The following is a 24,144-nucleotide window of genomic DNA, read 5'->3' on the forward strand; positions in this document are numbered from 1 at the left end:
GGATTGTCCACCTCTAACACTGGGTCCACACTCACTGAAAGAATTCTTCAGCAGTACCACCTTCGCGTGGATGTCTGTGAGAAATGATTTGCAATTTTCACCACTAGGTGAAGATAAAAGAAACTTTGTGTTCTTCCTTACGGCAGGTCTGGTCATGGGGGAAGCCTCGTCAGAGGTCCGCCGCATGAGCGTGTAGGGAAGTGATTCCAGTGGTGGTTTCCCGTTGCCTTCCACTGGTGGTAATGAAATGATAATGAAGACAACACAACATCCAGTCCCTGAGCGGTGAAAAATCTCCGACCCAGGCGGGAATCGAACCCGGGCCCGTTGGCGGGACAGACCGCGGCTCTGACCACTCAGCTATTGAGGTGGAGAGGTGAAGATAAAGGAGGAAGATAAAGGAAACACAAAACGGTGGGCAGACATTCATTTTTCCTTCGCTCCATGCGCGCCTGCAAAAGGACGGACAATATCAAATACTGGCAGGACGCGCAATATTCAGTGGACTGTGAACTGTTCGCATAGACATAGAGAGATATTTCAACTGTCACTGGTCATAGAAAAATACTCCAACTAGCGCTGCTAGTTTTTTGTTACTATAGTCCACGGTCCATTGTCTGTTACATTAAATGTTTGCAGCACTGGGAAGGTGTAAAGACACACACACACACACACACACACACACATAAAAGTGTGCCTTTGTAACCTTCGTAGTGAAAACTAGAGCGCATATCTGAAACCAGTCGGATTTTGAATTCCGCTCTACTGTGTGATTCAAAACAGCTCAGAGAAAGTGGTCGTAGCCAGCAGCTGACCTGCTGGAAACTCGCTCTTGACTGCTTTGTGTACGGTCGTGCGTTCTGCTGTGTGGAGCCGCGAGCGTCCTCGTAAATATAGCAGGTCGATACGCGGCACTTGTTCCGCGCTGTCAAAGGCAGGCAGGCAGGCATGCGGTCTCCGCGCCAAATGCGCTTCTGTGACCGCAGATGCGGCCGCTTTCTGCTCACATATTCAATTCTTTGCTGGTTTTGCACAAAGCAATGCATATTCTCCGCGGGTGAGCAAAACTCAACGTACTGAGCCTACTTTCTCTTTACTTTTTCTTATCATGTCAACAGTGACCCACAATATTCTGGCGCAACGCAATCTGACTGCTCAAAAAATTACATCCTCACTTCAAATAATTAATCCAAAAGAATGGCCCTGACTAAAAAGAAATCTTAACAATAACCTATACATTTCATTAAGCACTTACGCTAACTACTGCAATACAGCGAGCGTCAATACTGCCAGCTAAATAAAAGATTCTAACTACTAAAGCCACTAACTACTAACAGGCAAGTGGTTAGCAAAGGAAAGATTATGTTGCAAACCAAATAATGTATTTTTTACCTAAATAATGTGACATCCAGTTCAAACACGAATATAAATCGTCATTGGCATCCAGTACAAAGATATATAATCATAAATAATTTTCAATCTCCAAGTCGGATACTTCCAGATCGTTAGCCTTCGCAAACAGTTCAGACCTCTACCCTCCATCAATACTAACTTCTCACATCCATCCATCACTGCTGTCTACCTCCAACCGTCCAACAGTACTTCCATCACTGCTGGCGACTAACTTCCAACTGCCCAACAGTACTGGCGATTAACTTCCAACAACGAGTCCAACCAGCCACAGATTCTCTTACAAAGGAAGCGCAGTCAGAGATCCAACGCTAAGCGCTACACAGTACTACCAACACAGAAGCAGCCCGCTTAGAAATTTCTCTAGTAACGTTCCATCTGTTGTGCGAGGACTGTCAGCATACACTTTGCTTTTTATTGTGTCCCGTAAATAAAAATCGCATGATGTTAAGTCCGGGGACCTAGGGGGCCACAGGCATCTACTGACAAGCCTGTCTTCAGGGAACACGTTGGTGATGTGGGCTATACTGTAGTTGGATGTGTGAGTGGTTGTTCCATCTTTTTGAAATACTGCATGCAGCTTCTTGCATCTGATAATTGTGCATAGAAAGAGTCAAATATCTTTAGATATCTGGTACCGTTTGAGGGGTAACTGAAAAATATGGGGCCAATAGTTCACATGCCAACAACGCACATCGAACACCTATATTCTCTGAGAGGAGAGGTACCTCATACAGAATATGTGGGTTGACCGGCAACCAGTATCTGCAATTATGGGATTTTACATAACCTGACAAATGAAACCGGGCCTCATCCGACATGATGTAAAGTATGGGGTCCTAGTAATAATTAGCATTTGATCTTAATAGCCAGTTTCAATAATGAACCCTTTTTTTCTGATCCTCGTATTTCAACCCATGCCCCACACGATAGGCTTTTATTTCATATATTTTATTACACGACGACACAATGTACAAGATACACCAACATATTGCGACAACCTCATTACCAACTTGCAGGGACTTCTCATAATGTCCATGCGAATTTTGTCTATAGTTTCAGGGGTCCTAAGTGTCGGTCACCTATTTCTCTGCACGTTCTGATGAGGGCCTGCAGCCCTCCATTTGATGTCTGTACACCAAATGCCAGCAGATTAGTGCTAGTCTTGAGAAGTTTCCCACTGGGACACTTCGTCTGAAACATTTCCTTACTTTCCTCGATGGAGCCTGTCTTTACGCAACACTCCGCAATATCAGTTCGATTTTTTCCATTGTTGTTTGTTAACCCGGAAAGCCGTGCGTTAGACCGCTCGGGTGATTGTAAATGGTTATGTGAATGTCTGCGACTGTGAGAACAATTGGTTTGTTTATGAATAACTTTTTTGCTACCAGTCACAATTTTCTTTTATTTATGTTTTACACGACGCGTTTAGAGAAATGACTCCCATTTTCAAGTGTATTTTCTCTTTGTACTATGCCATTTTTATATAATGTTTTCGATGTGTTAGGTTCTGCTTTGTTTTGTTGACTTCACTGCGATGTATAAAAATCGCGCAATTTTTAGTTAATTATCGGTTTTTTATATGTAGTTGGTGGCGAAATTTGGATAAATTTGTGCTAACAGTTTTCTTATGTTCCACGTTCTAACGCAAACTGCCCCATTTCTGTAACAACTCAACAATTCAAGCTTCTCACAACAACTGAGCACGAACACAAAGATGTACTCAACTTTCCCATAAGATGCAGTGTAGCCAACTTTAGAGACAGTTTTGCGACTTCATAAGCAATTCGACTACAGATGATTTATCGGTACGTGAGGTGTGCCTGTTTTATGTGGCACACATTGTATTTTAGAAATAATCTGCGCCACTTACGTTACGAAACTGCTCCATAATCTCCAATAAACAGCTGCCGTTCATAAGACCCTCTCTGTTATCTACCTACCTCAATATGCTGACGATATGTCTTTCCTCAATGCCTGTCCCACCCTCCATTCGTTACGATCCCTACAACTAGGCCTCAATAATTTTACCTCCTAGTATAACCAGTGATATCTCTCCATCAAACCTGCAAAAATGCAGTCAAAATTGTAGGAAGAACCTCAAGAGCTGTCCATCTCAGAGACCTCTCCTAAACAAACCACAGGAGTCCGGTTCACCTAATTAAATACCTTGGAGTAACACATGATCAGAAGCTATCTTAGGACAACTTACTCCAAACCAAAACTACAAAACTACTAATCAGCCAAACATGGTAACTAAACTGAAATGGTAAGGATGTGGGGATCTGGGAGTGGTAAGCGACTGAGCCCACACTAAGCAGAAAAGTTTCACAATTTATTTCACCACAAACAATTTACACAAAGCACATGTTGGTAACCTTAACACACCTGATTATTAAGTTAAGCACTCATAAGATAATTATTGGATTGTTTAAAAGTGCCAATAAAAGAATCAGATACTATAAAAAATAAATAGTTTAAAGACGCCAATGAGCAAATCAGACAATATAACATCCAAAAATTTGTGTAAAAGAGCCAATAAATTTTAAGGCGCCAACGGGCAAATAAGACAATATTAGCAGCCAAAAATTATTGAAAAGATGCAATAAATGCATCAGCCACTATAAACATTAATGTAGTGCAAAGGGTGCCAATAAGTAAATCAGACAGTATGGCATTCAGTTGATTTAAACTTAGTAACTAAAAAAATTCCAATAAAAATTACTAACCACACTAACCAACGACAGATGTAAAGATTCATCCTGAAAAAATATTGTTCAGAAGCTGGTATTAGCATATTAATATTTGGCACACATTCCAAAAGGCTTAGCGAGCAGATTTAAAAAGTTACAATAAAGCAATTAGGTTTTACACCTCTAAAACAGAAAAAGCAATAATACTCCACAAGCCAAAACATCTTAAAACAATTACATACAAATCAGGAGAATGTACCACCAGGATTGCATCTTTTCCACAACTCACCAGCATATATCAAATTATTACCACACGTGCCATCACCTCTTAAAACAATTGTATGTAATTTAAGAGAAGGTACCAGAGTTTCGGTATTTACAGGGTAAACTGAGTGTGCAAAACTACTGTTAGAACTCACTTTCGAATCTTAATACGAAAGGACCACCTTGCACCACAATACCTGACACTTGATTTCTGAACATCAAACATAGAACCAACCTTCGGCGACACATAAGTGATGGGACAGCCAATCACACTCGAGAACTGTCAACATTTTCCTGCATAAGTAGTATGTTCATTCGCTTAGGTACAACTAAGTGCTGTAATGGTGTGACTCGGCGAAATGAAGGTCACTGTTAGTTTGCGATAAATGTTGGTAATGACAGCTACAGCGACTTCACAGCAGGTATATTTCGGTGAACTACCTTCGTCACCGGATGAGAACCTGAATGCATCACATGAAAACGTTCCACACCAGCGATAGAAGGCCACGAAGCAACCGAAGAATTTATATGTGGCTACCAGTTATACAGCCAACTTCAAAATTGAAAAACCCATCGCCTTTTCAAGTTGGCGATCGTTATTCTGCGTGGTCTACGTTGACGTGCTCGCCACTGCCCACAGACTCTCTGACCAGTGTCCTACCCAAAAAACAACAACTCTCCCGCGCATGCGCACCATCTTCTAACCTACGCATGCAGAACTCACGCTCTCTCACGAGGCATCAAGGAAACTCCCAACACCACAGGCTGAGACACTGACTATAGCTTACTGGATGTCGGTAAGAACTTATCATAAATCAATATCAGATTTATGATCGTATGAGGTATCAAGCGGAAATTATGACTTGACTGAGGACTCCAGTGCACCCAACTAAAGAACACACTATCAAAAGATAGCTTAGAACTAATAACTACATACAAACACTATAAAAACTACTAGCCCGCCATACATTGCGACTAAATCACTAACAAAAGTACGAACCCACGAGGTACAAGCGAAATTTGTGAATGGATTGATGATCTTTTGGTAGGGAGGATGGAGTAAGTTATTGTAGCTGGAGATTCATCGACAGATGTAGAAGTAACTTCGGGTGTGCTGCAGGGAAGTGCATTTTGACCTTTGTTGTTCATGTCGTATATTAATGACATTGCGGACAATATTAATAGTAACCATAGACTTCCCACAGATGATGAAAAAGAGCTTTTGGTAAGACTTCAAAATGGTGCAAAGATTAGCCGCTTGCTTTAAACATTCAGAAATGTAAAATTGTGCACTTCACAGGACGAAAAAATGTAGTGTCCCATGACTAAAATATCAGTAAGTCACAGCTGGAATCAGTGAACGCATACGATTAGCTGGATATAACACTTTATAGGGATACGGAATGGAACGATCACATAGACTCAGTTGCAGGTAAAGCAGGTGCTAGATTTCGGATTATTGCTGCAATACTAGAGAACCTAATCGTATGACCAACCCTGGAAAATTGCTCAGGTGTGTGGGACAGAGAAGGGCAGCACAAAAGGTCGGACAGCACAGTAGATCACAGGTTTGTTTGACCCATGGGACAGTGTCACAGAGATGTTGAAGAAACTGTACTGGCAGACTCCTGGAGACACAGCAGATGTAAATTATCCTGCAAAAGCCTATTTACAACGATCAGGAACCGGTATTTATCATACCTCTGAGATGCTAAAAGATTGGTTCAAATGGCTCTGAGCACTATGGGACTCAACTGCTGTGGTCATTAGTCCCCTAGAACTTAGAACTACTTAAACCTAACTAACCTAAGAACATCACACACATCCATGCCCGAGGCAGGATTCGAACCTGCGACCGTAGCAATCGCGCGGTTCCGGACTGCGCGCCTAGAACCGCGAGACCACGGCGGCCGGCTTCTAAAAGATTGAAACTCGGTGATTTATACAGTGAACTGATCGCTTCCTATGAGGTGATGTGAAATGAAAACGCAAAGTCGCGCAAAGGATAAGTGATTGACTATCTGAATTAAATAGGGTTGGCCCCATTGAACATTAAGTGTGGATACCATAACTCACATAGAAATATTCATAAGAGTTACAATCAAGCTACTAAGTGAAACTTGAAATCACTATAGCAATCCACTTTACAGCTTTATTCTAATCACTGAATGAACAATACGAATAATTACAAAAGAGGACAAGGATTCAAAGACATTTATGGCAGACCTCAGGACAGGTGGGTATGTTTTAGATAGAATGATATGAAAATTGTGTCCACAAAAATCGCCAATGAGTGCTGAATAAGTTGATAGATTAAAGAAAAGACCCAGGAAAGTACGAACAAGCACCAGTTCTCTCGCTTAAGCTGATAATGAGCACTGTTATCTGGGTATGAATTACTTCAGAAGAACCGTATGTGTGATCAGCTCTAAAGTGAAGACATTTCAGGTCTCTTCCTGATGCCCTCCGACGAAGTCTGTACTCTTTCATGCCCAAAGACGAAGTGTTTACGCTATCGTGCTCTGAGATAATATCTGTTTTCCATCTTCTCCAAAAAATCTAGCTGGTTCTGCTTGCGCTGAAATCTTGGACAACTGCAGTACACAGTTCGAGTTCCAACCAATGAGAAGTTTATAACTATTGCAGCCATCTTCCTTCTCTTAACTAAACCGCCACGGTTAACTCTCTCTTAGAGTAGGGCAGAAGTTTTCTACCACTCTGTACATGTTTTCGCATTTTCAACAATCAAAACGACTATATGAACGCACTCTCAAGTTCGCATCCCCGCTACGGAAATAGTATCAGCCAATCGTGGGATTCCTTAGAATATTTGAACATCTACACCTGTGATCTCCTTCAGCCAACAACGGCCGTATCCCACGTTGAATTTGCCGCATTTTTCTCTTGTCACCACAGATTCTATCTTCTCTAAAGGGCATGCTTTAAGCTCCACGCTTTCTGAAAGATTACAACATGCTTGGCACACTCTCTCAGCTTTCAATCATAAATCTGCATCAGACATTTGCTCCGACAGGCCTTACGTGGGACAAACATTTTACATTTTTCAATGTCAATAAACTTCATCAACAGCTGTACACTTTAAGACATTTTATTTTATTGTGAAAGCAACCAGTTTCGGCAATTTATTTTGCCATCTTCAGGCCCATACACTTTTTTCAAATCAACGAACTTTTTGTACAGCGCCATAAATTCCAGTCGTTGTGTAGATGCTTCATACGAAGACGTGATAACAAATGAATTGCCGAAACTGATTGCTTTCAGAATAAAATAAAATATCGTAAAGTGTACAGCTGTTGATGAAGTTTATTGACATCGAAAAATGTAAATAATAACAGTTGCAATTATCGGTGACAGGTTGAATTGTCACCAGTGTGCATTGGTGTTGTCCGTGTTCAGTGTCGTTGCCAGGCCTGGTAACGTACATAATGGGTGTGAACAGCGTCAGATGTTTAGTGATCACTGTGAAGGACACGGAGGTGCCGCGTACTCGTGTGCGACAGCGTTATCAGCACCTGAGAGAGTTTGAAAGGGGAGCCTCATTGTGGGTCTCCACTTTGCCGGCTGGTCGCAGTATTCAGATTAGTAGGGCATTTTGATGCGACAGTGGCACGATGTTGGACTGCATGGTGATGTGAGCGCAGGCACATGGGTCGTCAGTCTTCCGGCCGACGACCTCTGATCACCACAGGGGAGGATCACCCCGTGTTGTGCACCAAGCACTTTGTACCCCTTCACATGTACATCCGCCATCTTAGTACAAATAATGGATACTCTGCAACATTCTCTGACACCGCGGCGCCATTGGTCGGAGAACAGTAGCCACTGGACTAAAGAACTACCGTTCCGTGACTAGACTGCCGTTAACACCACAACACAAACGTCTGCGTTTGAGTGTATCGCGAAACATGGACTGCTGATGAATGGCACTGCACTGTGTTCAGCAGTGAATCACGGTTCTACACAACTCGGAATGGCCATCGTCGCTGAGTATGGCGGAGATCTGGGAAGAGATCACTGTCTTCCAGTGTTTTGGAGAGGCACAACGATGTTACTCTGGGCGTCATGGTGTGGGGATCCACCGAGTATTACTTGTCCCGGTTAGTAGGATTGAGGGACCTCCGGCGGCGCAACGGTACACCACAGACATCTTGCACTCTCTCTTGCAACAGTATCGTGGTGCCATTTTTTGACAGGACAGTGATCGCCCACACATGGCATGTGTCTTTGTGAACTGTCTGCGTGACGTTGAGATACTCCCATGGCCAGCAAGGTCCCCAAATCCGTCCCCGTCCGCAGCTCGCGGTCTAGTGGCTAGCGTTGCTGCCTCTAGATAACGGGGTCCTGGGTTCGATTCCCGTCCGCGTTGGGGATTTTCTCTCCCCGGAGACTGAGTGTTTGTGTTGTCCTCATCATTTCATAATCATTCGTGAAAGTGGCTAGATTGGACTGTGTGAAGATTGGGACGTTGTAAGGGCGCTGATGACCACACAGTTGAGCACCCCACAAACCAAACATCATCATCAGATCCGTCCCCTCGGACGTCAGCGCCGTTCCTTTGCCAGTACGCAGCATGTGAGAACCCATTTACAACAGTTGTGGACCAGCTTGCCCCAAGAGCTTCATGACACGCTCCCTAACCGAACCAGTGCATGTATCCAGACCAGAGCAGGTGCAACACTACACTAATAGGTGGGTTCATACTGTTAAGTTCTTCGTAAATTTGACTCGATTTTGTGGTCGCTGAAATGTGAAAGCCTTCTACTTGCGTTTCAAATCTAGACTTTAATAATAAAATGGGAAGGTACTGTTAATCAGAACTCAGGGAGGAGTTATGATCTAAATGACAACAGATTTATTCATCCTTAACATCACAAGACAACAGAAATGACTAAAGAAACGTCACTCAAACATTTTTATTTGACAAACATTTTCACTAACATGGGGTCTATGGTGGACAAAGTGATCAGCTGGGGATCGACACATGACCCTAACCGGAAAACCAATCGTTTTATCTGCCTTCATACACATGAATCTGGGGTATAGCAGAACTACTACCCCACAATCAAGCATGTATACTCTACCATTCCAAAAAGAAAAATGTGCTGAGAAACATATATTGGAGCCCTATGCCATAGCAGCGAATACTTTACCCTCCTGCTGGTCAGGGCGCCACACCATGATGTTTTCAGCGATAGAATTCATAGACGGCTGCAATCTGTTATTAACGGCGCGCACCCGAAAAATGTAAGTACGTGGTCTCGCGTTCAGTTAATTTGGAATGCAGGTACTTTCTTATGAGCCTCTGAAACCCCGGTGGAGTCCAGTGTGCAGGTGGATCCGTTTGCTGGTCTGCCAAACCAATTTGACTCCGTGCCACGACTATGCATGATGGAATATGTCAAATGTTTAGATGGCCGACTCAAGACAAATAAGTACACCCACGCACACTCATTGTGTGCATGATGCTAGAAGCAGTACCTCTGATGGTTCAGAAAGAGACTGGCACAGTCTCTAAGTGGCACACTAGCAAAGGACTCAAGTCTCACTGTTTACGTAAACACCTGCAGTTCTTTACTAGTAAACCACCAGTACAAGAGTGTCCTCTCTTCTCCTTCTGTCCGCTTCCTCCTCAGCTCGATAGCAAAGCACATTTACATCTTAGACTTCCCCCCCCCCCCCCCCCCCCCGTTAGGACAAGACAATCACGAGGTGTAGCCTGGCATTCGAAGGCGGGAGAGTGGCCTTTGCTCTGCATACATCAATTTGACCAGTCAGAGACTTTAAAGTTAACTGGGAAAAAAAGAAAAAAGATTCATCTTCGCGGCCTCTTTCCCATGCATTTGCTGTGTCTTTTGCTAACAACAGGACCAGGATGGAACTACATCCCTCCATAAAAGCTTGTTATCTCCCCTGTTGCATCCATTTCCAAAGAACAGCCACAAACTCGCTAAAAGCCTCGTGCTTTCACAAACATATTTTGTAACAGAGTCTGGACGTCTGGGTGCCAGTGTCCGTGTCCCACGGAAATTCGCAGAACACTCACAGTTGTTTTGTCGGCTTCCTGCCTAACAAGGGCTAATCCTCTGCTTTACTGCCGGTCTACAACGCGCTGGCCATTGCAGAGGCGACTTCCTGGCGCTAGTCAGTCTACCTGGACACGGTTGCCTCCCGACCGGCGCCAACCAATGAGACTGCGGAACTCGGCCGTCTGGAAATGTCTCCCCTAGGTTCTGCAGAAAAAAATGCGCTTCCCTCTCGCCGTGCGCTTTTAGTGCAGTCGTTTAACTTGGCACCCTATTCCTTTGAACACAGGTAAAGCTTATCGTTATTTCTTCCCTAGAGCATGCAGACAAGAGCATTAACTATTGCCCACTATTTCATCATGATGTATGAATCGCAATAAAAATCCTATTCCCTAAGAACATGAAGTGGCATAACACCGAATCAGAAATGAGAGTGTCCTGCAATCTCTCCAATAACATCACGTACCATCTAAAACCGTGAATTTTTGTTTCATTTCTTCCTCTCCTTATGAGTGCTGAACTTTTTTGTCATGCAGTGTGGTTCTTCAAAAAGAGCAGAATTGATTGACAGTCAATATCATCGTATTAAAATCATGAACAGAGAACGTTCAGGTACACCGACAGACGTAGGAATTGTGGATAAAGGCCAAACACCATATACTGGGTGGTTATAATTAAACTTTCCCTACTGAACACGTTATAGCACGGAAAGTAATTACCGTACAAGTATCAAACTTGGCAGCATTAATGTCAAACACATGGGGAAGAGAAATAATGCAGAATCAATTTAATTTAAACATTTTTAATGAGCTGCTATGGAACATCATACCATTACATAGCGGCACCATTACTGCTACAAAAGGGGCTTAATATGGCGCCCATCAGTGTCCAGAACAGTTTGAAAGCGCAAGAATGCATTCTGCACAACAGAATGAAGCATGTCTGTAGGTATGCTGGCTACCTCTCTCGACATGCTGCACTTCAGATCAGCACATGTATGAATGTTCCTCTGGTAAACCCTGTCCTTGAGGTAGCCCTAAAACCAGAAATCACAGGGAGTACGATCAGGTGATCATGCCGGCCAAGCATTTGGAAACGATCGGCTGACAATTCGATCGTTTCCAAACGCGTTTCGGAACAGCAAGTGAACTTCCCGAGCGATGTGTGGTGGGGCCCCATCTTGCATGAAAACTGTAGAGTTCAATGCATCTCTCTCCTGTAGGGCGGGTATGACATGCTGGCGCAGCATATCGCAGCAACGCTGGCCAGTCACACCGCCCGTCTTTGGTCGTCGACCGCCAACCTGTTCAAAAGAGAATGGGCCGATGATGAATGTAGCCGTGAAGCCACACCATACGGTGACACGTTCACCATACGGAGGAACTTCATGCACAGTGAGTAGAGGTGAAGATCCTCGCACTTGGCAAATCTGTGTGTTCACCTCACCGTCAGAGAAAAATGAGCTTCGTCCGTCCTTGGAATGGTCTAGGTCCAGCCCTCGTCAACTTCAATCTTTCCGAGAAAGTGGAGAGCGCAGTCCACACGTCGTTGTGCGTCCTGCGGTGCAAGCTGCTGTACGATATGGATCTTGTACGGATACCATTTGAGAATGGTTCGAAGCACCTTTTGTACAGTGGACCATGGGATGTTCAACTGTTGTGACACAGCATGCACACTGCTTGACGATCGGAAATTAAGAAGGCATCACTCGACCAACGTTACGAAAACAGAGCGTGTTACACAAGTCCCAAGTCACTGACTTGCCATGTGTATTTTCAGTTTATTACTGACAGTAATATATTTTGTTGTATGCTACCACAATGGCAAAACCCGTATACGTTTTCCTTTTTTTTTTTTCATTTTACATATGCACTTCACATTTGTCATGGTTCAAAATGGCTCTGAGCACTATGGGACTTAACATCTATGGTCATCAGTCCCCTAGAACTACTTAAACCTAATTAACCTAAGGACATCACACAACACCCAGTCATCACGAGGCAGAGAAAATCCCTGACCCCGCCGGGAATCGAACCCGGGAACCCGGGCTTTGTCATGGTTGTGCCTTACGTATTACGCTTGTGTGGAACACTTACCAGCGACGCTACTACATGTTGCTTCCTCCACACGGATGTGTGGAATATGTTATGCTACAAACGTGAAATTAGCTAGTCGATGAATTATGAAATAAATTGTTTGTTTCAAAATAAAATAAAAGCCTACGTAGGAAAATGACTTGCCTCAACTCAAGTGATTATTACACTCCTGCTATAACGTTGATGGCAGAGAAACTGATATAGAAAACATAATGCAAAAAGAGTTGCACACTGACGTCGCAAGTCCCAGAGATATCTCTGACGCTGCTCCTCAATGTTTATGGAACTATCGCTCGTCCAATTTCCATATGAATGGAGGGAGATGTAGTATTTTTGTATCTTTTTCAGAAACGTTTGTTGGGATGGAACTGGCTGAAATTCTGTTTTCGTTGTTTTTCTGTTCCTTCTGTCATTCGTCCCTTGACCGCCCTTCCATACGTTCCCACTCCTACCTCTGCCTCCCCGCTCTTTCCCTCCGTTATTCCTAGACGCGTACACAAGGCTACATCCACTTTTGTCAGTTCGCTGGTGTTTTGATGGATTACTGGCTGATATCCTGAAACACCCTACCGAAATAATATAAATCTCATCTATGCAAATATACATGATATCGAATCTTAGTAGGCACACAATACTTATTAGGATTAAAATTCGCGATTTCTAGAAAAAATAAGTGTTGCTTTCCTTGCAGCGACGCGATGTCGATTCGCTTTCGCTTACAAAACCTTTACCGGGTTTTAAAGCAGGGGGAATATTTAAAAAAAAAATAAACAAATAAATACGCGAACAGAAATGAGTAAACGATCTGGAATTGACGTCCATGTTGTTACGGGTCTTGCTCGGTCCACCGACACCAGCCGCTTACGGTCTAAAGTCGGTGTAAATTATAGTCCGAAACCGGTTGCCAACCAAAATAAACATATGCTACGGTCGAGACTGTTTTATTGAATTTTAATATTTTACAGTGATAGCTGTTCACTCTCCATCCAAAAAAACGGTTTTTAAAAATTTTTTGCAGGGAAAGTTCCTACTAGTGGGTATATAGCTGACAGATAAATTAAAAGAGCCATAATTTCTTTTGTCTTATCTTCATAGTCCTTACGTTAAATGTACGTTGGCGGCTGTTGGACCGCTCTACACTCAGCTTCAAATGCCGGTTCTCTAAATGTTCTCATTAGTGTTCGTCGAAAAGAACGTCGCCTTACCAGCAGGAATTCCCATTTGAGTTCACGAAGCATCTGCATTATACTTTCATGCTGATCAAAACCTTTCGTTAACAAATCTAGCAGCCCGCATTTGAATTGCTTCGATGTCTTCCTTTAATCCCTCCTGGTAGGGATCCCGAACACTCGAGCAGTACTGAAGAATGTGTCGGACCTGTACCCCATTCTCGGTCTCCTTTACAGATGATCAACATTTTCCTAAAATGCTCTCAGTAAAGTGAAGTCAGCCATTCACCTTTCCTACTACCACCCTGATGTGTTGATTCCGTTTCACATCGCTTTGCAACATTATGCATAGATATTAGATCTATCTGTGTCAAGCAGCACCTTGCTAATGGTGAATTCTAACGTTGCAGAATTGTTTTTCCTACTGCTCCGCATTAACTCACAGTTTTCTACATTTAGAGCAAGCTGCCATTTGTAGCACCAACTAGAAGCTCTGTCTAAGTAATCTTGTGTCCTCCTTCAGTCACTCAACGGCGACACCTCCCCGTACACCACAGCGTCATCAGCGAGCAGCCCCAGATTGCTGCTCACCCTGTCCGTCAGACCATTTGTATACGACGGCTGGAACTTAAATATTGCCAACTATTTATTCCCAACCGACACGAAAGAGTTACATGTTTGCGCCTGTTACTGTCCATCAAAGTAGTCACCAGCGTTGTGTAGAACCCGTTGCCAGCAATGTGGAAGTCGTAGTATACCGTTAGCAGAGCCTGCTGTGTTGATGGTGCGAATGGAGCGGTCTAAAATTATGCTGATTCTCGTGTACGACTGTGATGGTGTTAATATAATGCATTACGTTCCTCCACGGCAGACCGTCAATGTACAGTACTATTGTTCGTTTTTGGAGCATCACCTGCGACCAGCTTTGCGAAGGAAGCGGCAACACTTTCTGCGCAACCCACCCACCATTTTGCACGACAATGCGCGGCCGCATACAGCCCAACCTGTGGCTGCAGACAATAAGAGCGGTCCTATCAAACGTCCCTCGAGCACCTCTGACTATACTCTTCTCTCCGATGGACACTCGCCCTCGAAGACAACGTACTAGGTCCTATTACGTAAAAAGTCTTCGAGCCACTCACATATCTGGAAACCTAAACCGCATGCTCGGACTTCGTCAGCAGTCTGCAGTTGGGAACCGTGTAGAACGCTTTCAGGAGATCTGGGAATATCATAAATGCCTGTTGCCCTCCATCCATGGTCTGTGGGATAGCAAACATGCTGATTTATGATCAGATTTTCTGTCTCAAGAAAATTTATTGTATTCGAACTCAGAATGTGATTGAGAATTCTGCAGCAAACCGACGTCAACGATATTGGTCCGTAATTGTATAGATCCGTAATTTTACCCTTCTTACATACAGCAATCACCTGCGCTTTTTTTCCAGTCGCTTGCGACAAGCGACAGATTCGCTATAAATGCAATATAAGCAAGGGGCCAATGCCGTAGGGTACTCTCTGTGAAACTGAATTGGTATTCCATCTGGACCTGGCGAATAATCTGTTTGCAACTTTTCGAGTTCTTTGTCTCTGTCACAGATACCTGTTTGTATAATCTAGATGCGAGAGTCAAAGGACGGTCTGTCTGTATGATCATGCTGCGTCATTTCAAATATTGCTTCTTATCGAATTCATTATAAACTAAATATTCAAATAACTTACAGGAATGAAGCCGGGTGACGTCCTCGACAACAGCCAATAATTCGACAGGAGCACATCCTGCCATTTTCAAGCGATAACTGCAGAAAATAAGCGCTGTGGAGATGAATTTAAAACCTCGGTTTGCAGAGAAACTACGTAAAGATAACACACACACACACACACACACACACACACACACACACACACACACACACACTGTAAACACTTGCGCCATCATAAACCAAACATCACCGATGTCTGACGTTATCGATAGTGGAATTAATAATCAACGGGGCATGAGGGAGGTGGCCCCTCTGGTTTTTGACGAGGGGCAGAACAGAACTCATGCAGAATGTAAACAAAAACTACCATCGTTATTCATAGGGTTACTTGCTGATTTAATTTCAACCGCTTCCTCAGTAACGCTATTCCAATAGCTTCTAGTGCATGCCAGAATGCAGAATATCCATTCCATAGGATGACCGGTTCCAAGGCAATGTTCTGCTAAGGCGCATTTGCTCGGCTGTTATAAGCGTGTGTGCTGCTTACGCTCATTGTCAGCACACCGGTCCTCCACAGTCCTGTGACCAATACATGAAATGCTACAGCTGCAAGGAGTACGGTAGAACCTCGCCTTACGCAAACCAAGGTCGTTCTTTACGGAACGTCAAAGGACCCTGATGGTGGTCGAAAAACACATTTTACAACATATTTCCAAAAAATACGTCCAATCATGCGTGAAATTCTCTCTACATAAGGCAAAAAGGCCGTATCCTTCGGTGCCACCTTGGCGCACAGTTGATCGATAGCGCAACTCACGTCTGATCTGTGTTTCACTATAACTGCTCTGACGAAAGGTGACCTCGAGATGAGCTAACTCGGCTGACATCTGGAGTCCGAGGTGACATGGGTACATTGCCTTGTCACCGGTCATCCTATGGAACATAACATCACGGAGATTGTGGCATGTACTTGCGGCTATTGGGACAGTGTTATTAAGATACGAGTTGAAATTAAATTAAAAATTATCTATAAAAATAGGGATGATGGTTTTTGTTTAAAATGTACATGGAATCCTGCTCTCTCCCTTGTCAAAAACCAGAAGGACAGAGTCACCCGCTGATTACACAGGCCAACGATGGAAAAACTTTTTTACTGAAAATGCCTTATTCTTATGTTTTTTAGGGTGGGAAATCCAAATATGATACTTAAAAAACTGTATCACCCACAATTTGTTCACATTTTACAGTTAAATTAATTAAATTAAGCGATTTTTTAAATAATTTAACAGCTTTTATATAATTAAAATAATTTAGAAAGGAGATGTAATGAATGTAGATGACTTTGGTAACACTGCTGAAAAACATTTGCTGGCAAAAAAAGGTCGAGTCTAGTTTTGCGTTAACAGATGGTGTTTTGTTTACTGTCAACCTAACTTCACTTTCCCGTTTCCTGTTCATGGGCGCAGTACAATGTCTAATTGTGGTTGTAAAAACTCAGCTAACAGTTTTTGTTATATTTGTGGCGAATTTGTGGTTAAAAAACACCAAAGAAACATTGCAGACTTTGTGAAAAAGATTTATCTATCATACTTTGGATCTAAACTTGGTGATCAAGATAAATCTTAGGCGCCGCATAAGGTATGTTATGTGTGTGTTGAAGATCTCAGAAAATGGTCCAAAAAGGAGAAAAAAGCCTTTAGATTTGCTGTTCCTATGATATAGAGGGAGCAAAGAAATCATTCCAATGATTGCTACTTTTGCAGTGTTGATATAACTGGTCTTAATTGGAAAAACAAGAAGGTAATAAGCTACCCTAACCATCCGACCAGTAGGGCATGGTGTAGATTTGTCGTTTCCTGAACCACCAGATGATTTAAATTCTATTCCAACAGAAGTATTTTCTGATGTACAGTCTGATTTAGATAACCCAGATGATCATGAATTCAATTGCAATACAGAAAGTCTAGAGCCCAAATTGTTTACTCAAACCGAGCTTAACGATTTGGTTAGGGATCTGGGTTTAACGAAAGAAAAAGCTGAATGTCTTGGCCCTAGAATAAAAGAAAAGAGCTTACTGGCAGTTGGAACCAGCATATACATGTATCGAAAGAGAGAGCAGCAATTATCCGAGCTTTTTCAACATGAAGCTGATTTAGTGTACTGCTCAGACATTCCCAGTCTTATGAATGATTTTGCTATTGAATACAAAAAGGAAGACTGGAGGCTGTTTACTGATTCATCCAAAACTAGTTTAAAGGCTGTTTTATTACACAAAGGTAACGTGTATGCATCTAAAAGAAGGCGTCTTTGTCCGACCTGACATTAGAAAATTGATGTTTGATGTTAACTTTGTATCAACAATGACCTTAAATGAGAAAGAAGCGTAGGTATCATACAAGCAAGTCGTTACAAAGTTCTTAGGACATGAAAAAGACCCAGAATGAGTTTCTATTATAGCTGAAATGTTAAAGAAGTTTAAAACTTTAGGATGTTTAATAAACCTGGATGTTCACTTCTTGAATAGTCACCTTGATTACTTCCTGGACAATACGGGAGATGTTAGTGAGGAGCAAGGAGCGCGTTTTCACCAGGCATTAAAGTGATGGAAAAACGCTACCGAGGCCGCTTGAACACTGTCATGATGGGAGACCACTGTAGGTCACTTGACCGAGAAGTTCAGCATGAGACTCATCGTAGAAAAAGCTATACAAGAAGCTTCAAAGAAAAAAGAGAAAGAAAATACAAACCAATTACAGCTGACAAGTGGAACCTCTACTAACACATATCATTGCTTTAAGTAGCTTACTGTAAATAGAAACCATGCGTATGTTCTAACAAAGCGTTTCATTAATTTCCCCGTTTACCATATAGCATAGGGTTTTTATACTAAATAGCAAAAAGCATATTGCTCGAAAACTATGGATGATACAAAAAAAACTAAGGATAGATTCATAAAAAAATTGTCGTTGGCCTGTGTAATTAATAACTTCTGAATCGGTCGTCTTTGGTTTGTGACAGCGCTAGCGTTTACAGTTTGTGTGTATGTGTGTGTGTGTGTGTGTGTGTGTGTGTGTGTGTGTGTGTGTGTGTGTATCCTTCTGGAGTTTTTCAGCAAACTGAGGTTTTAAATTCCCTCCATAGCGCTTATTTGCTGTAGTTATGGCTTGAAAATGGGGGAGTGCGCTCCCGTCCAAATGTCGGCGGTTGTCGACGTCGTCACCCGACTGGGTTCCCGTAACTTGCTTGAACTTAGTATCCGTCGGGAGAAACGCACGTCTCACATGAAACAGATAGTTTATTCACTTCGCCTTATAGGTAGCGTGAATTCTCATGGAGCCTTTTACGTTATTATTATTGCCAAAACATTATGTGACGTCCGCTCTCCACTTTTTGTCGTCGTGATGTTGAGCCGCTACTGCTACAGCTCGGTCGGTGGAATGGAGACGCGACGCGCAGTGATGGTTGTCCCCGTCGGATAACGTGGAACAGCACCTGAAAACCTCTAAAGAAAATTGTTCCTCGCGTAATGTATGAAAGTCCGTTTGCAAGTCCGCACAGTCTTCTCAGCGATGCGAACTATTGATTTTAATTGTCAGTTATGGTTTTATGATGATTTGCTATGCCCGGTTAGTTAGTTTGTTGCAATATTGAGTGAATCATTCATCACCGGCGTCGTTTCGCACCACTGAAGCGAGGAAAAATTCATTTGCGGTTCAGCATCAGTAGTTGTTGTTACGTTGCTAGCCAGAACTGTTCACTACGGCACGACGCAAATCCAGAGATAATCTATAATGCTATCTTGCTTTCGTGCGTCGTAATATTATTTCGGCAAAACACTCCTTTCAATGCTCAATGTTCATCAAGTCACTCTTTCAGTTACAATGTTAATAGTTAATTAATTTTGATCATCAACTATCACACAGTTCAATTAATGATGGAGCCAACACGTGATATTTCCATTACTGACGAACAGCTTTTATTGTTCCTTCTTAGCAGTTAGTTTATAATCATCACACCACACGCACACCGATCGATCAGATCAATTACGATTCTTTTCAATTCGTTGATCGTGACAATTACGACAACTTTTACAATCGGCGTAATTGTATTATCTTCGTGTGGTCGTATTAATGTTTCCTACTCAAGGCTAAGCAGGCATTGCAGTCTTCGATACTATGTCCATTCTTCGTTGTAACTGTTCACTTTGATGAAGGTTGGGTCCAACAATATTATCTGCAATAATTAAAGTTCATTAACTCCTCGTACACTATCAAAATATCGCTTCAGTTCAAGTTCTCAAGTCAGAATAACTGAGAACAAAATCCGCGCATCAATATCACGCAATAGTACTTTTTTTTAAGAGAAACAACCTCATAGCGCTCCATTTGTAGTACTATAACAAACGGTGCTCTCTGTTACGACTTGATAGCAAGCAAGGTAGCAAGCGACTAACATTTCCATGATCGAGCATTGTAGACGCATTGAATTTCCTTTTCGCCACGTTTAGAACTCTCTTTTACAATAAATGTTATCTCTGACCTACATATTACTTTCTACTTAAGTTTCGTCGTACTGATTTTCAGTTGTTACTGAGATGTTTGATAGCTACTTAAAAACAACGTTTCTTACTTTCTACGTCTATACACTGCTGGCCATTACAATTGCTGCACCACTAAGATGACGTGCTACAGACGCGATATTTAACCGACAGGAAGAAGATGCTGTGATATGCAAATGATTAGCTTTTCAGAGCATTCACACAAGGTTGGCGCCGGTGGCGACACCTTCAACGTGCTGCCGTGAGGAAAGTTTCCAACCGATTTCTCATACACAAACAGCAGTTGACCTGCGTTGCCTGGTGAAACGTTGTTGTGATGCCTCGTGTAAGGAGGAGAAATGCGTACCATCACGTTTCCGACTTTGATAAAGGTCGGATTGTAGCCTGTCGCGATTGCGATTTATTGTATCGCGACATTGCTGCTCGCGATGGTCAAGATCCAATGAGTGTTAGCAGAATACGGAATCGGTGGGTTCAGGAGGGTAATACGGAATGCCGTGCTGGATCCCAACGGCCTCGTATCACTAGCAGTCGAGATGACAGGCATCTTATCCGCATGGCTGTAACGGATCGTGCAGCCACGTCTCGAGCCCTGAGTCAACAGATGGGGACATTTGCAAGACAACAACCATCTGCACGAACAGTTCGACGACGTTTGCAGCAGCATGTACTATCAGCTCGGAGACCATGGCTGCGGTTACCCTTGACGCTGCATCACAGACAGGAGCGCCTGCGATGGTGTTCTCAACGACGAACCTGGGTGCACGAATGGCAAAACGTCATTTTTTCGGATGAATCCAGGTTCTGTTTACAGCATCATGATGGTCGCATCCGTGTTTGGTGACATCGTGGTGAACGCACATTGGAAGCGTGTATTCGTCATCGCCATACTGGCGTATCACCCGGCGTGATGCTATGGGGTGCCATTGGTTACACGTCTCGGGCACCTCTTGTTCGCACTGATGGCACTTTGAACAGTGGACGTTACATTTCAGATGTGTTACAACCCATGGCTCTACCCTTCATGCGATCCCTGCGAAACCCAACATTTCAGCAGGATAATGCACGAACGCATGTTGCAGGTCCTTTCTGGATACAGAAAATGTTCGACTGCTGCCCTGGCCAGCACATTCTCCAGATCTCTCACCAATTGAAAACGTCTGGTCAATGGTGGCCGAGCAGTTGTGTCGTCACATTACGCCAGTCCCTACTCTTGATGAACTGTGGTATCGTGTTGAAGCTGCATGGGCAGCTGTACCTGTACAGGCCATCCAAGCTCTGTTTGACTCAATGCCCACGCGTATCAAGGCCGTTATTACGGCCAGAGGTGGTTGTTCTGGGTACTGATTTCTCAGGATCTATGCACCGAAATTGCGTGAAAATGTAATCACATGTCAGTTCTAGGATAATATATTTGTCCAATGAATACCCGTTTATGATGTGCATTTCTTCTTGGTGTAGCAATTTTAATGGCAAGTAGTGTATTATGACATACTCCGTAATTATTGAAATTGGTGTTCATCAAAACTTTAGGGTGTTATATTATTGTCAAAGTTGTCGTACCTGTCAGGGTAACACTGTTTCCTACTTTAAATTATCATGACATTCTTTTTAGGTTTTCGGGTTTCTTGGGGTGTTACAATTACTTCTTAATTTAATCAAAAGTGAAAGGTAAAATAGGGGGGGGAGACATAAATGCACTGATACGTAAGAGAGTTGCTACGTTACAGGCTGTTGCTGTTGCAGGTGGACGAGGGCATCGAGGCGATGCTGTGCTGCTGGCTGCAGCAGCTGCGAGAGTTCGGCGGCCCGGAGGTGGCGGAGCGGCCGGACCTGCTGAAGGGCTCGTTCGGATCGCTGCAGCACCTGGCGAGGCCCGCCACGCTGGCCGGCTCCACGGGGTCGCTGGCGCAGGCGCGCTCATACCTGCAGGCCGACACGCGCGCGCGCTACAACGTGAGTACGGGAAAAAATAAACACAGTACCTACTGACTGTCTGCAGTCACTACAGACAATCCTCGAGGGTTGGGATCCCAGGAAATGAATATACCGACTGGTTAGCCTAGTTGGCTACCAGGTGGACGAATTTGGAGATGGTGGTACCGGAACCTGACCTTCAGTCGATTCTATATCTCCTCATTTTTGGAACACAACCTATGACCTGCATAGAGACACAAGTGATGACACTTTCTGCAGGACCAGACCATCATTTTGCAGGACAATGCTCAAGCACGTACAGTGCAATCTGTTACTGATTTGCTTGACTGATGTTGCTGCTAGGTGCTATACCACCTACTGCAGTCCCCTGACTTAAGCTCTCATAAGTTCAACTCGATTTACAAACTGAAGGAAACGCTTCACGGCATTCGCTTGAGAACTGCTACAAATTTGTCCGTCAATAGACCGCGCCGCTCGAACTGTCAACACAACTGGCACTGCTAAGAGTATCCTAAGACTTCCATATCGCTGACAACGAGTTATACACAATACTCGTGAACACTTTGAAGGTCAGTATAACTTTGAAACACATATCTATTTTGTACGAGCTGTAAATAAATAGTTGCCACCTACTTAAATGCATTCACTCACCTGATTATACTGTATCTTGTAATTAGGAATTTTGAAGCATTTTAATGTTCTTTATGAGTACTGTCTTTTTGACACAAATTTGTAATCCAGACTTTTCGATCGTCTCTTTCAACAGGCTGATTTGCTCAGTTTCTGTATTGGTGTCTTCCGAAAACATTACTAAATACATTGCTAAGTTAAAACAGATGATTTTGACGTTCGAGTTTCTGTATTGCAGTCTGCTTTCTCTTGTATTTTCTTATAGTCTAAGATCCTATTCCGCTATTATGTTTTCCAAAACGTATCTGAAGAGCATTCAGGAAAAGCCACCACCTCGCCTTACAACAGTTTTTAATTTCCGAAATATCTCCAAGTAATTTTATTTTCACTTTTTCTGTCGATATTTCTTTAATTAATGCCGAAGTTCTTTTGATTAAAGACCTCGGTTGCAAACAGTGGTAAGACACAAATCGGTTGTTTATAATAGCTGTACAGTAAAGTTTCAATAAAATTTCATGTAAGATACGAGGGGCGTTCAGTAACTAATGATACACATCTTTTTCTGAAAGCAGGTTGTTTTCTTTAGCATTGCAATACATCAGTTTTTCCCCACTCTTTTCGCTACAAAACCCTTTTTTCAGTATAATCTGCGTTCCATGCGTCAGCCTTACTCCACCTTACGCGGAGGGCCTGTAAGGCAGCATGGTACCTCTCTACTGGTCGATATCGGGGCCTACATCTTGTTGCGCCAGTAACCTCCCCAACATCCACGTACTGCTTTTCGCAGAGTGCATCCTTCATTGGGCCAGACAGTTGGAAGTCGGAAGGTGCGAGATCGAGGCTGTAGGTTGGATGAGGAAGAAGGCTCCTTTCGGGCGCGCGGACTTGTGTGAGGCCTTGCTTTATTATGGAAAAGGAGAAGTTCGTTTGCTTCACCTCGAATGAGAGTTTCCGCACACTGAAGAGTGGCATGAAGTCACAGCTGTGTGCGGCCGGCCGGCAAGCGGGAGATCGGACGGGTTTGCGCAAAATTATTGCAATGATGACAGACGACCAGTCCAACGACTCACCGTGCTTTTGTTTACTGCCAGGTCCCCTTAGGCAATCTGTAAGCACCTACGAATATCTGCGATGCTCTGGTTTTCCGCCAAAAGAAACTCAATGACAGCTCTCTGCTTGGGACGCACCTCCGTTATAGACGCTGTTTGAAGGCTATGTACAGCGCCACCAGATATCGGAACTTCGTGAAACTACAGGGGCTGAAGCGACAATATTCCACGATGTCCCACAACACATTCTGCATTATCTCAACCGAAACTGGCCGAAAAAAATGTGTTGCGTTACTTATTCAACGACCAATGTGATTTTTTTTTTATTCAGATAACTCGTTGTTTACATTCTTCATGAACGACATTGTTTCAGATTGGTAAATATTATCCAAACAAGTATTCCTAAAAAATTTCAGATGGATATTTAACATTGTTTACTAACGAACTCAGTGCATTTATCAGGGGCTAGCAACAACTTACCACTGTTTACTTACTGGGAGAATTAAGGGGAGTTTTACTATCTGTGGCCAGAAAAAGCATGTTCTTTGAGAATTTTTTTCTCGGGATGTGTTATAGATATCAATGTCAAA

General features: G+C 43.1%; 1 protein-coding gene across 1 annotated transcript in view; it reads left to right on the forward strand.

Annotated features, from left to right (window-relative positions):
- Positions 1 to 24,144, forward strand: part of LOC126235320 (retinal guanylyl cyclase 2) — a 456,575-nt gene that overhangs the window by 58,853 nt on the left and 373,578 nt on the right. The window contains exon 3 of the mRNA XM_049944043.1: positions 21,684 to 21,893. Within this exon, the coding sequence (XP_049800000.1) occupies positions 21,684 to 21,893 (210 nt within the window). The remainder of the gene's footprint in view (positions 1 to 21,683; positions 21,894 to 24,144) is intronic.

The sequence above is a fragment of the Schistocerca nitens genome, chromosome 2 (genome assembly GCF_023898315.1).
Source record: "Schistocerca nitens isolate TAMUIC-IGC-003100 chromosome 2, iqSchNite1.1, whole genome shotgun sequence".
Taxonomy (NCBI): Eukaryota; Metazoa; Arthropoda; class Insecta; order Orthoptera; family Acrididae; genus Schistocerca; species Schistocerca nitens.